Source organism: Rhea pennata, chromosome 5 (genome assembly GCF_028389875.1).
Source record: "Rhea pennata isolate bPtePen1 chromosome 5, bPtePen1.pri, whole genome shotgun sequence".
NCBI classification, from domain to species: Eukaryota; Metazoa; Chordata; class Aves; order Rheiformes; family Rheidae; genus Rhea; species Rhea pennata.
The window spans coordinates 47,621,567-47,632,825 of NC_084667.1; the positions used below are offsets into that span (position 1 = coordinate 47,621,567).

The 11,259-nt window shown below is 37.7% G+C and overlaps 1 protein-coding gene across 1 annotated transcript in view; it reads left to right on the forward strand.

The window, feature by feature from the left end:
* Positions 1-6,602, forward strand: part of NRXN3 (neurexin 3) — a 721,730-nt gene extending 715,128 nt beyond the window's left edge. Inside the window, exon 16 of the mRNA XM_062576209.1 lies at positions 5,705-6,602. Within this exon, the coding sequence (XP_062432193.1) occupies positions 5,705-6,006 (302 nt within the window). The 3' untranslated portion in view covers positions 6,007-6,602. The remainder of the gene's footprint in view (positions 1-5,704) is intronic.
* The last annotated feature ends 4,657 nt before the right edge of the window (positions 6,603-11,259 follow it).

The following is an 11,259-nucleotide window of genomic DNA, read 5'->3' on the forward strand; positions in this document are numbered from 1 at the left end:
TACAGATGGAGAAAAAAAAGGAAAGGAATTGTTTTCTGTGGCAGCTATTTCATACTGAAAATGGAGTCAAGCTTCAGAGCAAGAGTGTAAGAATAAGATGCAAAGGAAAAGTTTAGATATAAAGTTTAAGATCCCTACAAAGCGGATGTGTTGTGCAGGCTTTTTGGAAGGCATTTAAAAGCTCTTCAACCACATCTGGAAAAGAGCTGGTACAGGTGTGTCCCTTCTGGTCACTATGCGCAGATGAATATTTCAGGCTTCCTTTTGGTACACCTTTTGTCCTGTGCCTTTCTAATGCCTGAGACTCCAGTAAAGTAGTCTTGACTATAAAGATGAAAGCTGGCAGCTGCTGCCGGATTTTTTTTTTCTTTTTTCCTTTTTTTTTTTTTTTTTTTTTTTTTTTTTTGTGCCCTCAGCATTTACGAATCACCCACAACGTTCTCGCAGTTCATAAGGCTTCTATTAAATTTTTAATAATCTTCTTTTCCAGTGGCAGAGAACTCTTACTGGAGCTCAGCCCCAGAGGTATGAATTATATATCCAGAAATACACTCATAAAGCAAAAAGCAGGATGGCTTCAAGGGTAAAGTAGACCTTTTACATCCCCAGTGATCTTGGTAGTTTAAAAAAAAACCACAGCCCTGTGAAAAAAAGGTACATGTGCTAGATTTAAAGACTATCTTTTAAGGAATATACACACAGTGTTTGTTTCAAGGAATGAGAAGGCCAAGCAGAGCACTGGGTGTTTAGTTTAGGATTTCCCACTTCAGAGAGCTCGGTTCTACCCTCAGTGCTGCTTACTGTTTGTTGTGCACTAATTTTTTGCAATTACATTAGTGATGAGGGAGCTAATTTTGCATCCATATCACTGTGAAAGAAATTATTTTTTCTGTTTCCCTTGCATGTAATTCTTTGGCATTGTGCTGGCAGCTCAAGCCTTTAAGAGATAAACATATTTCTTCCTCAGAAACATCCATTCCCTGCTTGGGAAAGAAAATAAGGAGTAGGTGAAAAATAAATCTGTAAATCCTTGTGATATCTTTGGATTTCTAAAGCAGCCCTGAACTCAGAGCCTACCAGTGAACATTACTAACTGGTGCTCAACAGCCAACAGAAAAAAAAAAAGTAGAGGGGAAAAAAGAGGAAGGGAAAAGCCCCTTTACTGCCAGGAAACAGTCCATACCATCCATAAACAGAATTGAAGCCTAGTAGGAACTTATGTTTCAAGGCCAAGGCCCGGTTTGAGTGATGGCATTTCATTTTAAGCATGAAAGTTTGGAAATAAAAACTAAGTTTTTTTCACATCAATAAAGGGTTAATTTCATGATTATAAATTGGACATACTGTTAGAAAATCAGAACTTCAGATAGGAACATGCAAACATAAAACTTTCCTGAGATGCAGTTGCCATCCAAATTGTCATGTAAGGTTTTTCTGGGACTGGTTTTAGTTTTGGTACTGAATATTCAGCTCTTTAAAAAGCTTGCCTTCACAGTGGGCCTTTCAGAGTCCAGTTCCCACATAAAAACATACTGGGCAACTACGTGGCACTTTGTCTTTTAAAATCTTTCAGCACTTATATTTAAAACTAGCTTAGGGACATGGGCAAAAGATTTCTCCATCAAAGGACAGCTGGCTCTAGGCAGCTTCCTGGTGTCTCTGCTGTTATTTTGTAGAAGATGGATCTTCCCGCCACCCTGCCTTTATCATCTGCCTATCATCACACTCCCTCTTGTGTCTCTTATGAGTAGAAATGTAGTACCAGGAACAGAGTTCTTTGTCAGATATTATATGAAAATTTGCACTTCTTTCCAAAGATGTCTGTGATCATGTTTCTCTCCTTCCTGGGATCTTTTCAGATTTACATTCTCGGTAGTCCTTAAATAACAGATTTCTTTTAGACTGAGTGGCATTTTTATCATGCCATTATAAATGGTGTTGTAACTCCCATTATAAATCATATACTCCAAGAAGTATTAATTGTGAATTGTGCATACACATTATTAGACAAATAGCTTCTAGCTTGCTGTGAGTTTTGCATAGATGCCTAACATACCAATATGAAGTCCAACAGAAGTTGGACTTGATATTTAGAGTACTTTTTTCTGAATTAGCTTCTGCCACACAGCTTTCTTCTCCATCTCATGGCTTAAGTAAGTGTAACAAATGAATTCCTTGATGATTTCTTGATTCCCAAAGAAGGACCTTTAACAGCTTCTTTATTTCTTTAGTGTACAGGGAAACATGTTGTGGATCATAGGACACTGAAATAAAACTAGAGATTGGATTAAATAATTGTATGGGAAATCAATAAGATTTCCCAATAAGATCTCACATAAGAGAGATTAAGGCTTTGTTAGCCTCATTTCTGATTCTGCCCTACTGTTTTCCATCCAGCAGACTTACTGGAATCAAGAACTCCAAACTGCTCTCCACCACTTACATGAAGCCATCGACTTTTCTAGACTTTTCAGGAAGTCCATGATCATTTTATTGTCATTGTAGTAGTTTTGATCATTGACTCATATCATGAACAGCAACAAAAACTGTAGAAAGATTACCTGGTTCTAAATCAAGTTATGTTACAAATGGAAACTGGGTCTAAAGAAAGAAAATCTTCATAGCAGATGTAAGACATTTACATTTCCTTGAAGTTAAATCTAGGAAATTAATAGTAAATTGGATTCAAAAAATTACTCTTTGGAAGAAAAATGTCCAGAATATTGTCCCTTTAATAACAAAGGCACTTCAAAACTTTAGATGAGCAATTAAAAACTGCCAAACTTAGTGTTCCAACTGGGTATCACAGATGACATGTTAAAATCACAAAAGAATATGATTATTTAACAGCAAAACACTGATCTTAAAAAGTCACTTAAAGGGACAATGTCTATCCTAGACTTTCTGGGACTTAGATTCCACAGTCATGCAATTTGCTTCCATGTACACCAAAATTCTATTATTTTATTCATTTTTTCCAGACTTACAGGTGATCATCTCCTCTAAGGCCTGCTCCAAGTTTATTCGGAGACCAGCTGTTTGCACAGATTATAGATGCCCTACATGGATAGGACTTTGTGACATATGTAAATCACAGTACCTATTCCAGTTTCTACATTTCTCAGAAAACAGCTTAGATATCCAAGTACAAAATGCCATGTAGCTGTCTGGAAGACTATAGCTTTTTGCTTTATTTTGAAGATACATAATTTGAAGAGATTGCCATTATTTTATATGTATGATATTTGTTTTTTCTTCCTTTGTTCAGTATCAGAAATGATATAAATATGCTGAGGAATTTCGGGAAACTAAGTAGCATATTCAAATTGGTCCTTTATATCTTACCTCACAGATAAATTTACATTGAAAGTATGTTAAGACACTATGTGAAGTGCCTCATCCCTTATTTTGGCCTACTTTCTAGCCTCTGAGTTAAAACTAACTGTTTCAAATGATTAAAATGTGTCAGCACTCAGTTTCTCATCAAGGATAAGAATAAGCAATATAGATACTTTAGCTATCAAGATTTAATCAAACTATTATGTATCTTTTCGGTATCCCAATGCATTGCTATCCTCAGTAGATAATTTGTACAAATGTATTGGCTCTCCAAATACATTTAGCGTGAGATTATGTTTTTAGAGGCATAGTCTTTATAAAGCTCCCATGGGCATTACTGGGAGTATTCAGTGAGAAACAAGTGCACATAATATACAGTGTAGATCAGAGAGAGTGGAGTTTTGACCCTGACACTATTCAGCAGTCACTACAATGTCAGACTATGCATTGGCAATTATTAATACAAAAGTCAAAGCTAAAATTACTTATTTAGAAACTAAAATTCCTTTTTATATCTCTTTCCTTAAGCAACATAGAGTATAAATCAAAATTTTGTATGCATTAGAAATGTCTTGAACAGAGCTGCACTCTTCCTGTAGATCTAGATGACTGCACATGCTGTAAGATAAAGCCCTCAGTTGCATTTAAATCAACTTGCTTAAGTGGCTAACTAAAGAAAAGGGACCCAAGGAAAAATTTATACAGAAACTTTCAAAAGCAACACAGCTTGTCTTTAAAGAAATGTCTGCAGCCTGTATGTCAGCAAAAGACTATATAGTCCAAACATAAAGTAATTCATTATGCTTGCATAGCTATCTGCATCTCAAGAAATGACAGTAGGTACGAAAGCAGTGTCTGCAGTACAGTCCTGGGATCAAGCACTAATCTGGGTCATCAGAGTCCTTGTTTAATTTTATCATCATCAACAACACGGTCTATCACAATTTTTAATCAAATGACAGCAAAAGAAAAGAAGAACTGGGCATCAGTAGCCCAAGAAGCTGAAAGGAAAGGGGCATGTCCAGTGTAGAAAAGGATGGTAAAGATTAGAAAAACCTAAACAAGTTTTGAGTAGAGGTGTATACCTTCATGGACCCTGGTGAGTATGGGTTGTTATTCCATTCCTCACTTTCATGAGCCTCTCCACAGTTTAAAAAACAGGCAACAATCAAGAAGAAAAGACTGAATGGGGAAGAACATCATAGAAATTGCAGCAGAAGGAAAGCAGACTTGAATGGCAGAGAAGAAATACCAACATTTGCTTAAATGAAAAGAAGCAGAGAAGGAAAAGTTGGTAAGATAAGCAGTAAAACCCATCGAAGAGAACGTTGCTGTATGAAGGTTTGAGGTAATTCAGTCAAAAAGTCTTGTAACCAGTTGCTTAAGAAACGTCACTGCCAAAAATCAATGTCCTCTGAGTCACTTGAGAGTATCTTCAAAATCAAAAACTTTGAGTCCTCAAAATTTCAGAGTTTTTCACAGTATGTACCTTACCTACGTTAAAAGGGGGAGGAAGTGAAACTTACAGTTTACCATAATATCAAAAGCAAAATGGGAAGCGAAGAGTGAAGGGAATCCCGAGAAAGTATGTTGTTAGTGTAGTTATGACAGGAAATTTGGATTCCTGACACTTTTTCATAGTTCTCAAACCATGTGCTGCCCTTGAGCTAGGTGAGTTGAAAATGATGCAGTGCTATTAAAATGTACTAATATTCTTTTTTTTTCTTTTTTTCCATGCCAGGAGGTGAATTAGTTATCCCTCTACTTGTAGAAGACCCTTTAGATATCCCTCCTATTGCTACTCGTGCACCTTTCATTACACTTCCCCCTACCTTTCGCCCCCTCCTCACCATTATTGAGACCACCAAAGATTCCCTGTCCATGACCTCTGAGGCGGGGTTACCTTGCTTGTCGGACCAAGGCAGCGATGGTTGTGATGATGATGGCTTGGTGATATCTGGGTATGGCTCAGGGGAAACCTTTGACTCTAACCTACCCCCTACTGATGATGAAGATTTTTACACCACCTTCTCCTTGGTAACAGATAAGAGTCTTTCCACTTCAATCTTCGAAGGTGGCTACAAAGCACACGCACCCAAGTGGGAATCCAAGGACTTTAGACCTAACAAAGTCTCCGAAACTGGTAGGACTACTACCACGTCTTTGTCCCCTGAGCTGATCCGCTCCACAGCTTCGTCCTCGACTGGGATGGTGCCCAAATTGCCAGCCGGCAAAATGAATAACCGTGAGCTCAAACCCCAGCCTGACATAGTCTTGCTTCCGTTGCCCACTGCCTATGAGCTAGACAGCACAAAGCTGAAGAGCCCGCTAATCACTTCCCCCATGTTCCGTAATGTGCCCACAGCAAACCCCACGGAGCCGGGAATCAGACGGGTTCCGGGGGCCTCAGAGGTGGTCCGTGAGTCGAGCAGCACAACGGGAATGGTCGTCGGCATTGTGGCTGCTGCCGCCCTCTGCATCCTCATCCTCCTGTACGCCATGTACAAGTACAGGAACAGGGACGAGGGGTCCTATCAGGTGGATGAGACGCGGAACTACATCAGCAACTCGGCCCAGAGCAACGGCACGCTCTTGAAGGAGAAACAACAGAGCTCAAAGAGCAGCCACAAGAAACAGAAAAACAAAGACAAAGAGTATTATGTGTAAAAAAGAATACTTATTTATATATAAATATATAAATACTTAATGAGATTTAATTGAAATATCAGAACCATTACAGTGAAAGAGATTGGGAGATATCATTTGTGGGAAAAAAGTATTGGGAAAAAAAAATTCAGCAGTGACTGTTAATATCTCAGTCATCGCTTGAAGTCAGCAAACTCTACCCTAATGTATTATAAAGCACACTTAGCATTCTGGAGATGGCGTGTACAACTCTACCCTGTTAGCGGACTTGGACATCTCCAAATCTCCTCCTCCGCTGAACTTTCTGCAAAGGTAGAAGACTTCATGGCTTACTTGTTTCATATCTCCAAGTGAGTCTTTAACTGTTTGTGATCCCTGACTGTATTGATAATTTTTCAGTTTACTTATTTAAAAAAAAGGCAGGAAAAAGAAAAAAATACAAATACTATAAATAACAAAAATATTGAACAAACTGCTCTGGCCTTGTCCAGCATAAATATAATTTTTTGAGACTGGAGGAGGGGAATAAATGATTTTGGAGATTGTTGGGTTTTGGTTTGGTTTGGTTTGGTTTCTTGGGTTGGGTTTTTTTTTTGATTTTGTTTACTTTTTGGTGTGGGAGGGCAGGGTGGAGAGAAATGATACTTAGGGGCGAAAATGAAACTGGACATGAATTGAGAAGAAATCTTGGGAAAAAATCCATAATAAAAATAAAGAGAGACTATTGCCATATATGAACTCAAAAGCTATCCATGGTGTTTACTCTGCATATCTGGTTGTGTTGTCTCTAGAATCCTTCGTCTTACAGTAAGTTGTTTGCTAACAACGCAGTGAAAGTGTGTGATGGGTGGTGATGAAGAAAATTATCATGGAAAGCTGGTCCCCTTGGATCTAGCTCCAGTATTTGCAATTGAACTGAAAAACAGATGGATTTGGGTCTGTTCTGATGAAGGTCATTGGCTTTATTTGAGAATATCATTTAGTATGCATTAGCACAGCCAAACTTAAGGGGATTTGAAAACTTAAAAAAGAATGATAAAAAAAATGGTTCACCATTCTGAGCTGAATATACCATGCAAAAATAAAGGAGGCTTTCTCTGGGTTCTGGTTCTGTGACTGATTGCAATGCATGCAGAAAATAATAACAAATCAGTTTAATAAAGAGATCAGAAAGATGCCACTGGAGTTCAACTTGTGACAAGACCCAAAAATGTCAGATGAGCTAAGCACTTGTAAAAGAATGCAAAATGAAAAATACACAGATTTTTTGACATACTTTTTTCATGTGTAGTATTTTAATTTTGTAGCTTGACATTTCAGACCATCTGTCTTTCAATTTGCCCTAATCTACCTTTTCCTTCTCTTTTATATGAAAGAAAATAAAGCTGCTGTGACACACAAAGATAATAAAGAAAAAGTAATTTAATAATATTATATATATATATATATATATATACACACAGATATATTTATCATGGTATGTTTGGTGGGACGACTGGAACAGAAATTCTGTTATGGTCTTAACATGGAATGAGAATGTTCAGGAAGAACAAAGTGAAAAGAAACAAACAAAAAAAGCAAACTTTAAAATGTGAAAGCGTGTGTGTTTTAGCTTTGTCACAGTTACCTGTATCAAAAAAAAATTACAAAAAAAATCTGAAATTTTGTTTACATATTTTACTACTTTTTTTGCTAGTATAATTTCTATATGGATATTCTGATGATGTATATACTGTTCTATGGTTAAATTGGGTACTTCTTTTGTTTTTATTTAATTTACTTAATTTGAATATTTGGTTTCCACATTTTCCCAGTTACCGTGAAAAGTTATCTTATTGTACAGTACAATAACCAGGTGGTTTGATGGCCATGCCTATCATGTGCAAAAAAGCAAAGAAAGGAGAGAGAGAGAGAGAGAGATAAAGAGGAAAACAACAAAAATGAGATGGATTGAGAACTCTGGAATATCAGAAATGTACACTTTTTCTGTATACAGATGAAAATAATCAGCTGTTTAGGTTTAGAAATCTACTCTTGCTGGTGTTTATAAGTCGCATGAATATTTGACTTTGAAGAAGTGTCATCAAATACACACACACACATGGGAACTTAAATTCAAAAAAAGTAGCCTTCTCAAACATTTAGAGAAGATGCTTTCCTGTTAACAAGAAATTTTCAGTGTGTGTATGTGCGCGCGGGTGTGGTGCGTGTGCGCGAGAGATTGAGCTTTTCTTTTCCTTTTTTATTTTTTATACTAAAAAAGGATTCAAAAGGGTATGAAAGCACGATTTTAGATGATCTAACTGGCCGAAACTATATAAAGTTGATTATATCTTGATGTCTGTAAAAGATTGCTGTTCTTGGAGTCTTGGAGTCTTGTGAAATGATTTCCTGCTTTCTTTCTTCCTTTCCTTTTTGCTTTTGTTTTTTAAGTTAAGGAAAAAAATAAGAACTTTCCTTTTTTGTGTAAGTTTCTATTGGACAGTTTTTGGGAACATGTGCATTTCTGTATGTGGGCTTCTACCATATCCCTGTTGTTTTATGGACAACCTTAAGAATTTTTGTTTGAGTTATTGTGATGTTACTACTTCCCCCTCCCCTTTCTTTTTCTTCTACCTTTTTGATTCTTTTTATTTTCTTATTTGCATTTTGTTTAAAGATATGCTTAGCAATAAAATGTTCTTCCCAAAGCCCTGGATGTTGCTGAGTTTTTATTTACATGGCTGAAGAGCTATTTCTGCTTTTTAAAGGTGAAAAGTAGTCTCTGAAGCAGATGTTCTCCCATCCCAGAAAAATGCCTAACCACTAGTACAGAATCATGTTTATGTTTGTATTCTTTCTTTAGTCCAGTGTATCTTTAATTCTTTTCTTCACAGGAACATAAATTCAACCTGAGTGTGGGGTCTGCTTCTGACTACTCCAACCCCTTCCTTCCCCCACCACTTCAATAGGTAATAGAGCAGTTCTTTGGAATATGGCTTTCAGTGACCTGAGATAAAAGACAGAACTGCATCTGATGATTGAATGCTTTTACCACTAACCTGTTGTGTTAAACAGGTTATCACCTTGCTTCTTTCAATTACTCTGTTTCTGGAGATAAAGAAGTAAGCCTTATTCAGCTTTTTAAAGCAAAACACAGTCATTTTAGTGTCAAGAGAGAGTCAGAGAAGCTCTGCTTTCCAGCAGATCAGTGTGTGTGTGGGGGAGAAGGATATAAGGCTTGACGAATCCTCAGTATTTCCCTTTTGCTTAGCTCTTTATGGCTGCGTACCAAGGCATTGACTTAGTGTGCCCTTCCTAGCGTGCTGCCTGTTTTCAGTCTCACTTTGAAGTATTTAGCTTTTCCCAAGATGTTTATGGGATTCTGGATGGATCCTTCTCCTGGGGTCACAAGTCTATATGTGATGTATTGTAGCAGCTGAATCCTTTGGCAAGGGGGTGATTTGGGTGACTTGGATATACATACAGAAGGGTGTTCCTCTTATTTAAGGATCTAATTTAAATCCTCTGAGTTACTCTGTGATTAGCCACTCGCTATGTAACAAGCACCACAGGTTACTTATTACAGGTGTTTTGAATCAGGCTTCAGTACCTAAAGGAGATGGTCCAAATGCACCCTTCCTTCTACACAGACTCTGGGACTCTCAAAGCCCCTAACTCAACTGCTGCCTGGCCCTTTTTAGGCCTATTGACTGTTAAAGTGTTTTACAGTTTTGCCCATGATGCAAAATGACCACTGCTCTATCTTTACCAAGTTGCACAGTACTCTAGCTCACAGTAGCAGGGTTTTCCAGATAAGCTATTCCCGCACTACCTGAAGGATTGGACTTTACAGGGGCATCTGAACATCAGTCAAACCAATTTCACAGACCCTTTATTTTTCATCCACAGACAAAATCACTTTGCCCCCACCCAAAAATCTGCAGACATTTTTGAGCAGTGTTTTCTATATCAGGTTTTATTCACAACCAAATTAGAATTAGAATATATTTTGATTGTTCAGATATTACCTGTACTTCCTACTACTTTGTTTGCTCACATTTGAATGTGTGAGAATATTTGTGTGTACATACATGTCTTTTTTTTCATTTTACTGTTTTCATTTCTTCTCTAATTCATGTTCTAATACCTTATAGATCTTTCAGATGATCTCTGAACCACAGGTTGAGGAACACTAGTCTAAACTACTCTCTACTCTTGTCTGTCTTTCAAAATTGTTGAATTCCTGGATGTTGACTGGTAGCTATTATTCCCAGTATCTAGTGCACTTAACTGGCACATGAAAGATCTAGGTCTTCACTATCTGCCTCTTCTCATATTGCAGAAAAATCCCTTATCACAGAGCAGTGGATGTTCTGAAAAAACAATTTGGTTTGTGCTTTTCTCAAAACCTATTGCACTTCTTATTATTATGAATATTAATATTATGTGAAGCATTATTATTAATATTATGTGAAGCAAGAAATTTAAACTTGATTTACCCTAATTCTCTGGCTAGTCAGTCTTTCTTGATTTTTTTCTGTCACCTAATGACCAGTTTATTGCTTAACCTAAACAAAAGTGGCAGCAAGGAAGCTTGCTTGCTGCCCAAAAGGCTTGTGGTTGTTGCGCGTCTTTGGATGATCAGAGAATTGTTGAGGTTGGAAGGGCCTCTGGAGATCGTCTAGTCCAACCACCCTAATCAGAGCAGGGTCAACTAGAGCAGGTTGCTCAGAGCCCTGTCCAGTCAGGTTTTGAAAATCTCTGAGGATGGAGACTTCACAATTTCTCTGGGTAACCTGTTCTAATGTTCAATTATCCTTACAGGGAAAGAGCTTTTTTAATGTTGAAATGGAATTTCCTGCATTTCAGTTTGTGCTCATTGCTTCCTGTCTTGTCACTGCACCAAGTCTAGTCCTATCTTTTTTTTATGTTTTCCCTATAGGATATTTCTACATGTTGATAAGATCTCCTCTGAGTAACAGTCCCATCTCACTCAGGTTCTCTGCCTATAAAAAATGCTGCAGTCCTCAATCATCATTGTGGCCCTTCTCTGGACTCGCTTCAGTAAATCCATATAACTCATGTGCTGGGAAGCTGAGCACTGAAACCCAGCATTCTAGGTGTGGCCTCACCACCTCACCTGTGCTGAGGAGAGGGAAGGATCACCAAGATTTTGCATTTCCTTTGTTGAACTTCATGTCTGCCCATTTCTCCGGCCCATCAACAGCTCTCTGAATGGCAGCACCTCATTGGCTGGTGTATCAGCCACTCCTTCCAGTTCTATATTGCCTG